The sequence below is a fragment of the Urocampus carinirostris genome, chromosome 15 (assembly GCF_059441175.1).
Source record: "Urocampus carinirostris isolate Australia breed hairy pipefish chromosome 15, RoL_Ucar_1.0, whole genome shotgun sequence".
Taxonomy (NCBI): domain Eukaryota; kingdom Metazoa; phylum Chordata; class Actinopteri; order Syngnathiformes; family Syngnathidae; genus Urocampus; species Urocampus carinirostris.
In genome coordinates, this window is record NC_142363.1 from 34,202,922 (window position 1) to 34,219,633 (window position 16,712).

A 16,712-nucleotide genomic window follows, 5' to 3' on the forward strand; every position below is an offset into this window, starting at 1 on the left:
ATACTGCAAACGAAGATAGTGACGTTTTTACCTTCGGTGCAGACGCCGTTGGGCAGAGAGAAGCGCACTGTTTGCATAGCTTTGCCTACACACTCGGTCAACTTGCTCTGTGTGCAAGGCTGACATTTCTGGGAGTTTACAGTTTGTTCTGTGGGTTTTCATCATAAAGTGTCAACAGTGAACAAACATGATTTAATGAGCTTCCATATGAAGGATTCTTTAGCGACGTACAGCCAAGTAAATACAGTTGGTGACATGGAGGGGGAGAGGCTTATAATTGTAATTGAATTATTTATCTATGTTTTTTCAAACCTGCAGGGAAAAAAAGGTACAGCGAGTGGAATACTGTCTAATTTTAGAAGTGTGTATCTAATGGTATCGTATTGGCGGCCATTTTGCTTCTACGGAAGTCTGACTGACCACTTTGTGAAGATAGCTTCTCCTGGTGGTGCTTTTAACAGCAACCTACCTTCCCCAGTTATTATGCCACTTTTTATCGACTGTTTCCCTCTCTAGCCACCCTTGTGAGCCACTCGAAAGCAGTCTATGGCTCGCCGCTAATGTGATTGTTAGCAGCAACTTTGTTCACTTTCCACACCTAGCCATGCATGTAGTATATAAAGACTTTTTTTCCCCAGTTTCGTTCTCTAGCCACTTGGCTGCAGTCTGCTGCTAGCCTTTTTCGACATTGTTATCTGTTCCTGCTTCATTTTAGTGTCACTTTTCGCAGCTGGTCATGCAAGTGAACATGATTCAGGCACGTTCAACTTGCAGTCACAGGGCTTCCTTCTCTAGCCATTCACATTGTAGAGTTTCATGATTCAGGGTCCTGAAGTCTGATGAATTCAATCTTTTACTGACCTTTTTAGTAGATACTCCTACTAGCTGCTAAAGTTAGCCGCTAACACAGAGATGTACAACCCGGTCTTTGAGAGCCAGATGTAATTCATTCATTGGAATTTCCTGAGTTGAAGAACAGAAACCTCCAAAGACGAGCAAGACATGTGGCCCTCGAAGTCGGGGTTGCCCACCTCTGCACTGACCAACTCCAGTTATTTGCTCTTTTGAGACGCTCCGGGTGGTTTTTAGTTCTTACTGGCTGGGATAAACAGCAACTCCAATTTCCAAACCCTGCCTAAAACACATCCTTGCTCTTCTTCTAGAAGGGGATTTATTTTACACTGTCCCTTGAAGGCCACGTAGCCCCGCCTCCTCAGGTAAGTTCAACCGCGGGAGCGAAGGGAATCAGGAAGCAAAAACACACCTGAATGCTTCGGCTTCGGATTTCCCGTGGAGTTTCCCTCGGGAGGAGGTCCGTTAAGGGGCCACACAGGGAGGCGGCGATCGGGGCGACGGAGCTCAAGTGATGCGAGTGACAACATGGCCGACCGCCATTCATCGGATGACCCGATAGGGTTCCCTGTGGGACACCCCGGGGTTACCCGGAGTAACCGGACCCGGGGTTTGATAACACCAGTTCACTGTCGGGATTAGGCGTCACGTTACATTAAAAGCGAAGATAGAACAGAATCGTATGTACTTTTTTTACAATACTTTAGACCAGGGGTCTCCAACGTGGGGCCCACGGGCATCGGAGTGCCCTCGAAGGACAGTTGAGGTGAATAATTACCCTGGAAATAACATAGTAAAAACACAGTAATAAAATAAGTTGTTATTTGAGAAATATCAAATCAATTGCAGTTAAAAAAATGTATTCAAGTATTGATTACTTTTGAGCACTTAATTAAGAGAGTAGTATGAAAATCTATTCATGTATTAAACTCATTTTTTACAGGAAATGCAAGAAACTATATTCCAATTTATGGGTTTTAGCAAGCTAATGAGCAATAATGTGCAGTTTTTTTAAGCTAGCTCTCCTTCTGCCTAGCTTTGTAGCTAGCTATTTTCCTACCTTTTTAAGCGATTTAGTAGGCTAGCTAGCTAGCTTTTGACATTTTTGAATGCTATGTAGTTAGCATTTTACGTTTTTTTGCTAGTCATCGAGCTGAATGTCGGGCTCTTTTGTTCTCACGTGGCTGATCTTGATTCAATTTTGTGATTATTCCTGATCGGAGTTCTACAGAGGTTCTCCCGGGGTGGATTCAGTTTTTCGATTAGTCCGTTGCTCGATTCTAATCTCAATCGGTTTTCACGTGATGGATCCCGATTTTTGGGGGATTATTCTGCATCTCGATCAGAGTTCTACATCGGTAGTTATGTGACGGATCCTGATTATTTTCCCCAATTAGTCAGCCGCTTGATCCCAATCCTACAAAAGTACATCGGTTCTCTTATAGTCGATACCGACTTATTTTCTTTCCTAATTAGACAGCAGCTTTATTTGTTTTACACTGTTTCTCACCTGGCAGATTTAGTTTTGCTTTTTCGATTTGTCCGCAGCTCGATGCGAATTCTACATCGGTTTAGAAAGCATCGCGATCTGAATTCTTCGTCGGTTCTAAGGTGACAGTCAAGACCAGAACGGAGACAGGACCCACTTGCGTTGCGTTTCTCACAAGATTTATTGGAAGAAAGAGAAAGGGTTGCGCCCACGATCCGGTGATTGCTGGATGCAGGAAGCAGGCCGCTCAGAACGCGGAAGTGGATCTTCCGTCGCGAGCGGTGTCGGGAATGGAAAAACGGGTCAGTAGCCGGGACAAGAGAGTAAAAAACGTGGCCGGAAGCGAGTCGTAAGCCGGGAAAGGGGAGTAGACGTGATCGGGGACAAAAATAGGTCGAAAGCCGGGACGAGAGAGTAGACGTGGTCAGGATCAAAAACGGGTCAAAGCCGGGGGACTGACAAGAGCAAAAAACAGTTGGGAGTCAGGGTCGAAAAAAGGCTTGCCTAGTGTAAACTGAGGTTCGCAGGCGTACTGAAAAAAGGGGACGGACAGGACTGGGTTTAAATAGGGACAGAGTCCGAGGCACAGGTGATTCACATCGGTAATCATGACAGTGACAGATTTTTTGATTTTATTTATTATTATTATTCCGCATCCTGATTATTTTTTTTCCTCGATTAGACAGCAGCTTGATCTGTTCTATATTGGTATCACGGGGCGGATTCAGTTTTGCTCTGTTGATTAGTCAACATCCTCAAGTAACGGGCGGCATTACCTCAGGAGTTAGAGCGCTCATCCCAGGTTCGATTCCCCGCTCCTCCGTGTAGCAAAATATGTTGAAGTGTCCTTTGTCAAGACCCTGAATCCCTAATGCCCCCAATAAGCAAGTAGGCGCCTTGCATGGCTGCATGGCCGCTATTGGTGTGTGAGTGTGTGTGTGAGAGGGTAAGTGTGAAGCACATTGTAAAACGCTTTGGGAGGTCTTAATAGACATGAAAAGCGCAATAGAAATGCAGACCATTTACCATTTAGCATCTTGATTATCCTCAAACCGTTTGGGGGCCGACTCCCTATTGGTGTCTGAGTGTGTGTGTGAATGGGTGAGTGTAAAGCACATTGTAAAGCGCTTTGGGAGGTCTTCATTGACTTAAAAAACACTCTAGAAATGCAGACAATTCACCATTTAGCATCTTGATTATCCTCAAACCGTTTGGGGGCCGACTCCCTATTGGTGTCTGAGTGTGTGTGTGAATGGGTGAGTGTAAAGCACATTGTAAAGCGCTTTGGGAGGTCTTCATTGACTTAAAAAACACTCTAGAAATGCAGACCATTTACCATTCTGCATCCTGATCCAAGTTCTACATAGGTTCTCACATGTCGGATTCCAAAAATTCCGATACGAATTCTACATTAATGGTTATGTGCCCGATCCTGATTTATTTCCACGAATTATTCCACAATTTGTCCTGAATTCGGCATCGTTTCCCTCGTGGCGGACTCCGACTTATTTTTTTCCGATTCAAAAACATCTTCATCCGTTCTACATCAGCACCCACGTAACGGTTTATCTGTTCTACATCGGCTCCCACGTAACCCTTTTCATTTTTTTACCCCCCCTCGATTATTCCGCATCTCGAACCCGAGTTCTCACGTGTCCGTAGCGCGCCCAGCTGCCCCGGCTTTGAAGCGGCGGCCATTTGGTCCTCATTGTGCGCTCCCGAGCTAATTTATACGAGCTGACCCCGACTCCTCTTTTGTGCCATCTCGGAAAACAATGGCAGGAAGGCTCTGAACTTGAGAGGAACTGATTCGGCTCTTTTTTTTTTCTTCCCCTTCTTATTCAGTGGAGAGACCCCCCCCCGTGCCCCCCGCTTGCCCCTCCGTCCCAAACGCCTTGCTTTTGTGTCCAACAGGAGCCATAAAGTGATGCCTAAGCATTCCATAGGCAGGCAATAGGCTTGACTTTAACTGGACACATGGGGACAGTTGTTTTCTTGTGGGGGGGACGTGGCCCCCGAGTGACCCCGACAGGGGGGCTCGGGGCCCCGGGTGGGAGCCGGCTAAGGGTCAGAAGGTTCCAGGGTAACAAATCAAGCGACACCTTTTTGGAACGGTGCGAGTGCGCAGAATAAATATAGAAAAGATTATTTTTATTCTCGGCGGCAGAGACGGCTTTCCGTTTTGGAAGTGGAATAGATTATGGCGAGGGGAAGGGGGCGATATTTTTAGGGGTATGTTCCAAGAAGTCTCTCTTTTTATAAACACGACAAAAGGCAAAAAAAAACAGATTGAAAATTAAAAGAGTTTGGATGGTTTATACTGACAAACAACAGAGACCAGGTGATGAAGATGCTGTATCTGAGTCAGACACTGGTAACCATGGAACCAGTACTGGCTCCCTTTTATTACTGTACTTATTTTCCTCTATTTATTGATTTATGACATTATTGTCCTTTATTCTCTGTTTAGCGACTTGGTTGTCCTGAAAAGTGCTTCAAAAAAATTGTATTAGTATTATTATTTTCATCACTGTTATTATGAAAAAATATATTCTTCCCAGTACCGTATTTTCTGAATTATAAGGTGCACTGAAAAATTTCAAACTTGCCAGAAATACTGTAAATAAAAGTTGAAATGCATAATTAAAAAGGAAGAAAAAATGAATCAATAAATCTTATAATATTTACATTATGTATATTATCTTCTTAATATATTATTTAAACGCATACAATATATATATATTTTATTATTAATATTTTTTTTCTTTAATTGTTTTGTTTTTCTGAATTTTCCTTTTTTGTTCTTTAGAATTTTTCTCGTTCTTTTTTTTAATTGGTATTATTTAAATGTAGAGAATATACCTCCCAGTTTTATAATTATTCATAAATATTTTTTATTTTTTTATTTGTGTTTTGAGATTTTTCCTCCTTTTTAATCTAATTTCCAAATGTTTTTCGAAAGATATATTTTTATTATTTTATCAATTCTTCATTTCACTTATTTTAAGGTTTTTTTCTCAACTTTTTACCAATTTAAAAAAATAGATATTTCCATTTTTTCAATTAATACTTGATTTTATTTATTTAGTACAATGTACAAAAAAATTATTTTTCAGAATTTATTCTCCCCATTTTTAATGTGACGAATTTTGTCCTCTTTTTTTTTTTTTTAGTTTTTAGATTTCCTTTAAATAATATTTGAAAAATGAAAGTATTTTTGTAAAGACAAAACAAAAAAAACGTAACATTCTTTCTCCATTTATTTTTATTTTTTATATTTTTTCTTTTTCTCCAATTGTTTTGTTTTTCTGAATTTTCCTTTCTTGTTCTTTTTTTAAAAATTGGTTTGATTTAAATGTAGAGAATATACCTCCCATTTTTATTATTATTTATAAATATTTTGTAATTTTTTTTATTTATTTGTGTTTTGAGATTTCCCCCCTTTTTAAATTAATTTTGAAATATTTTTCAGAAGATATATTTTCATTATTTTATTAATACTTCATTTCACTTCATTTACTTTTTAAAGTTTTTTTCTACTTCTTACCAATTTAAAAACATATTTAAAATAGATATTTCCATTTTTTATTGATACTTAATTTTATTGAATTAAAATTTTCGTTTCCTCTTTAAAATAGACTGTAAATTAGTTTTTCAGAATATATTCTCTCCATTTTTAAAGTGCAAACTTTTCTCTCCTTTTAAAAAAAAAAAGTTTTTAGATTCCCTTTGAATAATATTTTAAAAATGAAAATATTTTTGTAAAGACAAAAAAAAACATTTATTCTTTCTCCATTTATTTCCCGCCTCTTAATTCCGAACCCCAACGTAACGAACCCGAAAGACCGAATCTGGTCCACTCAAATTCCTCAAAACAGATGTGGAACACAAAAACAGGTCCACTTGATAAATCATCCCAAGGAAAATTGATAAGGTTGAGCAGGGAGGGGAAAGGGTCACGGGGAGGCCGTGGCCTTAATCAGACTTACCGAAGGGGGGTCTTGGGGGTGCACGGCGTGACGCAGGTGTGACCCAAGAGGACCTCCCCTTTGCCCAGAACCGAACCTTTCTTATCTACCGGCAAAAGGGAAGAGGAAAGAGTGACAAAGGCCAGGACGGTGATAAGGAAAGAACCGGCGTCCCGGTCCTGGTCCTCCATCACGCCACGCCGGGAACCTCTTCAAGAGCGCCTCTCAGGTGCCGCCAGCAGGAAGGAGAGCGAGGGTCAACCGGAGGGCAGGGCACCGGAATTTTCGGAGCAGGAAAGCTAAATGACTTCCGGATTTGGACGTCTAGACCCGGACTCGGTGTTCCGAGCCTTCCTGCTCCGTCATCCCTCACTCTTATTCCTTCCGATGTCGCCGCCCGAGTTTTTTTCGACGTTTTTTTTTTTTCAGTCCTGCTCGGCACGTCCGAGGACGACGATGTCCGTCGGGAAGCAGTCCTTGAGAAGGATTCCTCGGTCTCGTTGGCAGTCCAGTTCGGCGATGAAACCGTACCAGTATATGACCAGGCCGGGTCCGAATCTGTGGAACACAAAAAAAAGACAGGAGGTATGAGACATTGGGTTCAAAACGGGGTCAAAAATGGACAGATTTATGACTTGAATTAATTTAATTTAGCTTCTTCGTTTGTTTTGAGTAGGAAAATGTAATATTGTTTTTATTGTCATTAGCACTACTTACGAACGAGATTGTTTGTAAGTTGAATTTGTTTGTAAGTTGAATCAGTGCTATATTTTGTATGGAATGTATGTTAAAGTAATCTGTATTGTTTTGTACTAAAAAAATAAACATTTCGTAAAATATTAAGCTCTATAAAGAAAGATAAATAAAGTTGAGTTCAACTGACTTTTGGAAGATGGGATACAAGAGTCAGGAGACTTCCTCCTCCGTGGTAAAAAGTGGCAGAAAAAAAGCATCCGACCATTTTCTCAACCGCATCAAGCTTTCTTATTCCACTTTCATTTCAGAAGAAACGGGTCGCCCCCTCATTACACTTTACCAGGGGTGTCAAACTCATTTTAACTCGGGGGCCACATGATGGAAAAGACATTCTCTCGGAGGCCGGACTAGTCGATTAGAGAGAAAGAAAATAAGAGAAAGGAATAAGAGAAAATGAGGGAGAGGAAAAAGGACAAAGAGAGTGAAAAGAGATAGAGGGAGGGAGGAAAAGAGAGAAAAGAGAAACAGAAAAGAGAGAATGAGAAAGAGATAGAGAACATGAGAAAAAAAAGATAAAAAGGAAAATAGTGAGAGAGGGGGAAAGAAAGAGAGAAAAGGAAATAAATCCAATGAAAAATAGAGAGAAGGAGAGAAAAGAGAAAAAGAGAGAAGGGAAAAGCAAGAGGGAGAGACAGTGAGAAAAGAGAGAAAAGGAAAAAAGTAAGAGAGAGCAAAACAAGGTAAAAAGACAGAGAAAGAGACAAAGAGGAACAAAGGAAGAGAAAAAGAGACACAGAGCGTGAAAGAGAGAGCGAGAGAGAGAGAAAATCGAGGAAAAGAAAGGGAGAGGAAGAAATACAAGTACAGCGTCTCTGTGGTTTTGGCAACATCAAGTGGACATATTTCAGCTTGCAGCTCGTTTTTCCCTTGTGTTTCTCCGAGCCTTGTCTGATCTGGCCCGCGGGCCGCCTGTTTGACACCACTGCTTTACACCAACCATGTTGAATGGATGCACGAGATACTAAACAATAAAAACGTTCTTAGCGTGCTAGAGATACAGTGCAGTGTGTATACACACAAACTAGGAAGAGGAAGCCGGATTTCTTCTTTGGGTTGGATGCTGGGAGACCTCTCACAGCGCCACACTCCGGTAGTGGCGGAAAAAGGCACTACAGTAATATCCTGTACTTGGAAAAAGGTGCACACGATACAAAATCTAACTTATAGCAATGTCCAGATATTTTTCGACATCCCGAAAGAAATGTTCGTATATACTGTTGTTTGTAAAACGAATGTTTGTATACAAATTCAATTTTATTAGCTTTTTCTTTATAAAAATGCTATTGTTTTTTTAATATATACATTAAAAAAAACATTTGATTGTTTTTTAAAAGAGTGAAAAAAAAATATTTACATTTGGAGTAATCTTAAGAGAGAAAAACAGACCAAACTCAGTTTTTGGAGATTAAATAACCCAGTTTTGGAGTTCTATTCTTTTGAAATTGACCTGATTTTAGGTGGAAACACAGAGAGAGAAAAAAAGGGACGGAAATTGAATTTTATGAGACAAAATGACCCCGTTTTTGGAGTTGTTTGTTTCGAACTACAAAACTGACGTTTTAGAAGTGCTTTACACAAGTTGATATGAGAGGGAAACTTACAATTTGATGGAATTTGGGGAGGAAACTTAGAGATGGAGGAAAAAAACAACTGCCAAAAGTGAGTTATAGGAGACAAAATGACCCAGCTTTAATTCACTTTTAAACAGCCCGAACACCTTGTTTTTTGGGTTTTTTTTTTTTATAGAACAAGACCAAGGTTTTTGCAGTGTTTTATACAAACTTAGAATTTTGGGGGGGGCACTTCAACGTCAATATTTGTTTGCTCAGTTTGAGGGTGTTTTCTAAAAGGAAATCCAAGTTTGGGTGCCATTTGAGTTTTTTTCTTCATGTAACGATCCAATTTGTTTTTTTTGTTTTTTTAAATATTGATAATTTTAGTGATCACATGACCCTGATTTTAGCTAACCTCCCTATTAGCTTAAGATGTGATTTTAAGGTTCTCTTGGTAGTATACAAAATCAGGCAGGGACTTGCCCCTTTATATATTTCAGACTTAATTTACCCCTATCTTCCTGTTTGGAGCTTTTGCTCTGAAAATGCTGGTCTACTGGTGATCGCAAGAGCCAAGAAGAAATCCGCAGGTTCAAGAGCGTTCTCCATCCGAGCCCCGGTGCTGGGGAATGCTCTTCCCTCTGAGATTCGATCTGCAACCTCAGTGGAAATATTTAAATCTAAGCTTAAAACACACTTCTATTCTATACCAGATGAATAACCTAGATTTTATGTTGGCAATATTTGTGTATTATTTGCCCTCATGTCGGTTTTAGATCAGGGGATGGTGTCCTAATAGTCTATTGTTTGCAATAATCTGTGGTCTGTGCAGGCCTTTGAGACTCCTTGTGATTAAGGGCGTCACAAATAAATATAACTTGACTTGACTTAAGGTTTTTCTTTGTCCTCATGTTGGTTTTAGATCAGGGGATGGTGTCATGATAGTCTGTGATTTGAAATAATCTGTGGTCTGTGCAGCCCTTTGAGACTCTTTGTGATTAAGGGTGTCACAAATAAATATAAGTTGACTTGACTTGAGGTTTCAGAATTTTTCCTTGCCCTCATGTCGGTTTTAGATCAGGGGATGGTGTCATAATAGTCTGTTGTTTGCAGTAATCTCTGGTCTGTGCAGCCCTTTGAGACTCCTTGTGATTAAGGATGTTACAAATAAACATGATTTGAGGTTTTTGAAGTTGTCCTTGCCCTCATGTAGGTTTTAGATCAGGGGATGGTGTAATAATCCAAAAACGAAAAAAAAAAAAAAAATCTGGGTGCTTTTTTTAATAGAACAATAAATAAAAAAAAATCAAATAAAATCTTATCACCAAGATTGTGTCATTTGGGTTTAAAAGAGTGCACCAAAAATAATATTATTTTGTTTGAAAGAGGCCAAAAAAAATACCCTTTCAGCTATTGTTTCGATTCACTTGAATGAATCAATAGTTTTAAACGACTGCACCAAAAATGTATGCCCCCATAAACAGATTACCGTAATTTCAGGGCTACAGGGCTCTCCGGAATATAAATTGCACCAGCCGAAAAATGCATAAGGAATAAAGGAAAAAACATGTATAAGTCGCATTTTAGGGCATATTTTGTGGATAAAATCCAACACCAGAAATGTAAATGTCATCTTGAAAGGCAATTTCAAATGATAAATAATAATAAATAAGAGAACACGGTAATCTAACGTTACACAAAAGTACATTCCTTAAAGTAGCTCCGATATTCTAGTAATGACCTAAAATATTACGACAACATAAAAAACATGCTTACCAAACGATCAGCTTCACTCCAAATCACTAAACCCGATGAAATCCTTATCCTAGCATTCACTTTTACTCGGGAGGGAGACTAGATGCCGACTTCTCTTTCCGCTTCTTACATCGCGGTCAAGATTGAAATGATCAACGTAGGCCTAGAGCGCCCTCTTGCGGTCCGGAGTGAAAATAACATGTGAAACTATATACAGTACCGGTAATCCAAATTGAAAACTAAATGATACAATAATGTGTTAATAATTTCACATATAAGTCTCACCGGAGTATAAGTCGCACCCCTGGCCAAACTATCTATCTATAAACCAAAGCCATATCTCCCTAGTGCACAGGTGTGAAACAGGCGGCCCGCAGGCCAGCTCAGGCCCGCTAAGGGATGGAATCCGGCCAGCGAGACAACACTCAGAGAAGCGCAAGAGAAAAACAAGCTGCAGGTTGAAATATGTCCACTTGATGTTGCCAAAGAAAGGTGCCTCGAACAAAGACACTATACTTGTATTTCTTTCTCTCTCTCTCTCTCTCTCTCTTTTCCACCCCTTTTCTATCACTCTCTGTCTATGTCTCTTTTGCTCTCTGTGTCTCTCTTTTTCTCTTCCCTTGTTGCTCTTTGTCTCTCTTTTGCTCTAACTTCCTTTTGTCTCTTTTCTCTTTCTCTCTTCCTACCCTTGACGCTTTCTTTTCTCTTTTCTCTCCTTCTGTCTTTCTATTTCTCTTGGGATTTCTTTCTTCCTCTCCCTTTCTTTCCCCCTCTCTCACGACTTCTCTTTTTATCTCTTTTGTTTCTCACGCTCTCTCCCTCTCTTTCTCTTTCTTTGTCCCGCCCTCTCTCATTTTCCCTCCCTCTTTCTCTTATTTCTTTCTCTTTCTTTTTCTTTCTCTTGAATCTACTAGTCTGGCCCCCGACAGAATGTTTGTTCTATCGTGTGGCCGCCGAGTTAAAATGAGTTCGACACCCCTGCCTTAGTGGGAGGTGGCTAGAGTAAAAAAAAGAAAAAACACTCACATTCACCAAACATTCATCCCACTTCGCTCTTCCCAACCTGACACCGAACATTAAGCCCACACAGCACAAGAAGGGGTGAGTTTCAGCAGAGAGCCCTGACAGCATACACTGGTTTACCCCCTCCGTATCAACTATGGAAAAAAACAAACTGCGACTTATAGTCTGAAAAATACAATCCTTTGAATCCCTTTTTTCATGAGCATTTCTCGATTTAACCAAACCGCCTTTGAACATGTTTACATTCGAGTTGTTTCATAAAACAAGCCCCTCTTGTTTTATTTGTCCTGGCCGGTTATTTATATATTTTTATATGTGCCACCATGTCGGCTGACCATTACGACCCCCTTATCCCATGCCCCCCCCCCAGAGGCTAAAATTACCCCTCAGGAATGTAAACAGAGTGCAGAGTAAGCACACAACTTTTCCACGTCCCACCATTGAAATCGGGTAAGGTCGTTTTCTTCATTTATCGTTGGCGTCATCTTCGATAATGGGGACAGTGAAAACACGGAACGTACGCTAGCATTTGAAATTTGGGGTCTGTGTTTTCCATGAAAACTTCTTTTTCTTTTTCAAATGAGTTGAGCAATGTCTTTGTTCTTTTGCCGATATGAATCTCTTAGATATGGCTTTTTCTTTGCCAATTTGCCTTAAAGGTAGCATCTCAGAGTCGCCTCTTCACACTAGAGCAGGAGTTGGGTTAAAAAAAATTGGCCAATGATCCGACCCGAGAGACCCATCTCATTTTTAAATACAATTTAAACAGGCAAACAAATACATGTTATAATTCTTTATATTGTTTTTAAATGCTGTAGCGAGGTTTTTAACTAAGACAAGAAAGTTTGATCACATGACCCCGATTTTAGCTAACCTGCATTGGCTCCCTGTTAACTTAAGATGTGATTTGAAGGTTCTGTTGGTAGTATACCAAATCATGCATGGACTTGCTCCCTCATATCTTTCAGATTTCATTTCCCCCTATGTTCCGGTCCGTAGCCTTTGCTCTAAAACGCTGGTCTACTAGTGATACCAAGAGCCAAGAAGAGATCCGTAGGTTCGAGAGCGTTCTCCATCCGAGCCCCGGTGCTGGGGAATGCTCTTCCCGCTGAGATTCGATCTGCAACCTCAGTGGAACTGTTTAAATCTAAGTTTAAAACACACTTCTATTCTATAGCATATGAATAACCTGGATTTTACGATGACAATATCTGTGTATTATTTGCCCTCATGTAGGTTTTAGATCAGGGGATGGTGTTATAATAGTCTGTGGTTTGCAATAATCTGTGGTCTCTGCAGCCCTTTGAGACTCTTTGTGATTAAGGGCGTCACAAATAAACAGGACTTGACTTGGCTTGAGGTTTTCAAGTTTTCCCTTGCCCTCATGTCGGTTTTAGATCAGGGGATGGTGTCATAATAGTCTGTGGTTTGCAATAATCTGTGGTCTGAGCAGCCCTCTGAGAAATAAACATGACTTGACTTAGATAAATGAGTTTGGTCAAATTGTTTTTTAAAGGCCCAAAATAAAAATAAAAATTATATATTTGGTCTGTATTTTAAGCACTTAATTTGATAGTTTTTTAGTATTACTGTAGTTGTATTCTTTTTTAGTATATTTCTAATATTTCTGCAGTAGTATTTTTGTAATATTTTTGTCGTATTTCAATTGTATATTTTTGAAGTATATTTATGTTATTTTATGTAACATTACTGTAGTAGTATTTTTGTAGTATTTATTTATTATTATTATATATTATTTATACCTGTAGTAGGAAGTGAAAAGTGAAAGTATTTCTGCAGTATTTTTGTAATATCACTGCAGTTGTATATTTGTATTAATTTTACATTATTATTATTCTTGTATCGTATTATTTCTGTGGTAGTATTTTTTACTATAGTATTACTGTAGTGGTACTTTTGTAGTATTTTCATAGTATTTTTTTCTTTTCAGAATGAATGAAAAATAATATATTAGGTACCTGTTTTTAGGGACTAAATTTAATATTTAGTTTTGTAGTAAAGTATTAGTACTTTTGCAGTATTTCTGTCATAGTATTTTTGTAGACACACAATGGGACAATGGGGACAAAGTCAGGTAGCAGAAACTTTTTTTAGTAGTAGTAATTTCTCCCCAAATAGGTGTTGGGTCAAGTCAAGTCATGGTTATTTGTGACACCCTTAATCAGTTTCAAAGCCTGCACAGACCAATGACTAGTAGCATACAGACTATAGACAGTTATGACACAATCCCCTGATCTAAAACCTACATGAGGGCAAGGAAAAACTCAAAGACCTCAAGTCAAGTCATGTTTATTAGTGACACCCTTAATCACAAAGAGTCTCAAATGGCTGCACAGTCCACAGATTATTGCAAACCAGACTATTATGACACCATCCCCTGATCTAAAACCGACATGAGGGCAAGGGAAAACTCAAAAACCTCAAGACAAGTCAAGTCATGTTTATTTGTATAGCCCTTAACCACAAAGAGTCTCAAAGGGCTACACAGACCACAGATTATTGCAAACCACAGACTATTATGACACCATCCCCTGATCTAAAACAGACATGAGGGCAAGGGAAAACTCAAAAACCTCAGCATGAGGAAATTACGAAACTTTAAAAAAGGGACGCAGATTAGGTAATCCCAGACTACCGAGAAACACATTAACAGTTTCAAGCATGTATAAGCACCTCAGCCAATATTCAAGCATTTTTTAAACCTTGAAAACACAACATTGAGATTCAAGTATTTTCAAGGATTTCAAACACCCGTACGAATCCCGATGAGGGTTTTCTAATCATCCTTTAGCTTTCTAACGTAATTATCAAACACCACACTAAAATTAAAAATGTATGGGGTGTACGGAGTTTGACGTTATCTTCTGCTCTTTCTTCACAAACCAGGGCATTTTGAAGGCCCCTCAAACTTCTGAACGGTACTGTAATTCTGTGGCTTTTTATTGGGTGATGCCCCCCACCCTACCCCGAGCCAATTCACGGGGTAACAGTCCCGGGCGAGGGACTTGACTTTACGGGTGCTGACATGTTGATTTAGTGGCGGGAACACAACTGCACTTGCAAAGGTGCTGACTTGGATGAAAGCCAGGCCTGTTTTTTTTTTTTTCGTGCTCTAATTTTGGTGGTGGCCGGAGAGGGCGGCGGACCCCCCACCGCAAAAATTCACACCTGCTTTAAGGTCCCTGAAGTTCACGCGAAGAGCAAAGCAATAAATATAGTGATTTGCTAGTACGATGTGTTTGTAGTGAGACCAAAGCTAGTAACGAGGGATGCACGATCATTATCGGACCGATATTTAACGAAGGGATAATGGGTAAAGATTATGTCACTGTTGTTGGCCCTAAGGAAAATAAGACCCCATGATAATATCAATCCGCTGGCACTAATAGTTGGAAAGATTCAAAACATTTATGTTCCTCAGTAGAATATATTTTGATTTTCTAAAGCGCAAGTTGGTGAAGGATTTCATACATTTGACTATAAAGGATTTTATACAATTGAAAACAAGTTACATTTATTGAGTTTAATGCTGTAGTTATCAACTGACTGTGCCTTTATTCAATGAGCAGTGAAAGTTCAGGGCACCCTGGTAGGAAATATTGGTTACAGGAATGGCGGGAACGGGACGTAAGGCTGATAAGATAATCAGTACATCCAAGGACGCAGAAAGGCCCTGATGACGGAGGACGGCAGGCATTGTTTTGAGAAACGCTCGGTGCTGTTTTGAGTTTTCCAAACATCGCGGCGAGGTGGTGGAGCTCACGTTGGGCTTCATTGACACGCCCATGGGAGGAGGCGGCACACGATCTTGCGGAAAGACGTGTGATGAGAGGAGAAGCGAGAGGACTTGAAGAGAGGGTTTCCCAGAGACTCCAACGACGCTAATTCGACTAATTCGACCATATTCGATGGAGTTCACTTAGTTCAATTGTTAATGAAATTGAATCTGCTCCCGTGTGAAAATGTCGGCTTTTCTTGTTCATCTTTTCCATCACGACATTGGTCATGTCTCCTCTCTACCTCTTCTTGAACTGCGTAACTGCATCAGAAAGCTCGTCCATGATAAGTATAATTCTCAGGATTTATGTACTTCAGTAGAATATATTTTGATTTTCTATAGATGTCAAAATGTTGACAATATCTGTGTAATGCCACATAAAATAATATAAATATAGTACAAAAAAATATACCATTGACATACTACAAAAATACTACAGAAATATTAGAAATATACTAATAAAAATACAACTACAGTAATACTACAAAATACTACAGATATACTCCAAAAATGCCATTATGGAAATACTACAAAAATACTAAAGAAATGCTACCATGGGAATACAACAAAAATAATACTATAACAATACTAAATCAAAACTACAGTAATACTACAAAAATACTGCAGAAATATTCTAAAAAAACAGACTGCAGAAATACCAAAAAAAATACTAAAAATATATACCTATATTAATACTACAAAACTAAATATTAACGTTAGCCCTAAAATTAGAGACCCACTATACTAAAAAATCAATTAGGGAAATACTACAAAAATACTAGAGAAATGCTACAATGAAAATACAACAAAAATACTACTACAAAAATGCTAAATAAAAATTACAGTGATACTACAAAAATACTGCAGAAATATTGTAAAAAAATCAGACTACAGAAATACCACAAAACTACTAAAAATATATACCTCTATTAATACTACAAAACTAAATATTTAACGTAAGAGCTAAAAATAGAGACCCAATATACTTAAAATTCCATTATGGAAATACTACAAAAATGCTAGAGAAATACAACTATGGAAAAACAATAGAAATAATACTATAAAAATACTAAATGAAAACTACAGTAATACTACAAAAATACTGCAGAAATATGATTAAAATCAGACTAAAGAAATTCTAAAAATATATACCTCCATTAATACTACAAAACTAAATATTAACATTGGCGCTAAGAATAGAGACCCACTATACTAAAAATTCCATTATGGAAATACTACAAAATACTAGAGAAATGCTACTATGGAAATACAAGAAAAATACTACTACAAAAATACGAAAAAAAACCTAAAGTAATACTACAAAAATACTGCAGAAATATTATAAAAATCAGACTGCAGAAATACCACAAAAATACTAAAAATATATACCGACATGAATACTACAAAACTAAATATTAACGTTAGTGCTAAAAAAAGAGACCCAATATACTAAAAATTCCATCATAAAATACTACAAAAATACTAGAGAAATGCTACTACGGAAATACAATAAAAAT

General features: G+C 38.6%; 1 protein-coding gene across 2 annotated transcripts in view; it reads right to left on the minus strand.

Annotated features, from left to right (window-relative positions):
* Positions 1-6,121: 6,121 nt before the first annotated feature.
* Positions 6,122-16,712, minus strand: part of cdin1 (CDAN1 interacting nuclease 1) — a 123,621-nt gene continuing 113,030 nt past the window's right edge. For both annotated transcript variants that reach the window (XM_088354355.1, XM_088354354.1), the window contains one exon: positions 6,122-6,867. In XM_088354355.1, the coding sequence (XP_088210481.1) occupies positions 6,735-6,867 (133 nt within the window). In that variant the 3' untranslated portion in view covers positions 6,122-6,734. The remainder of the gene's footprint in view (positions 6,868-16,712) is intronic.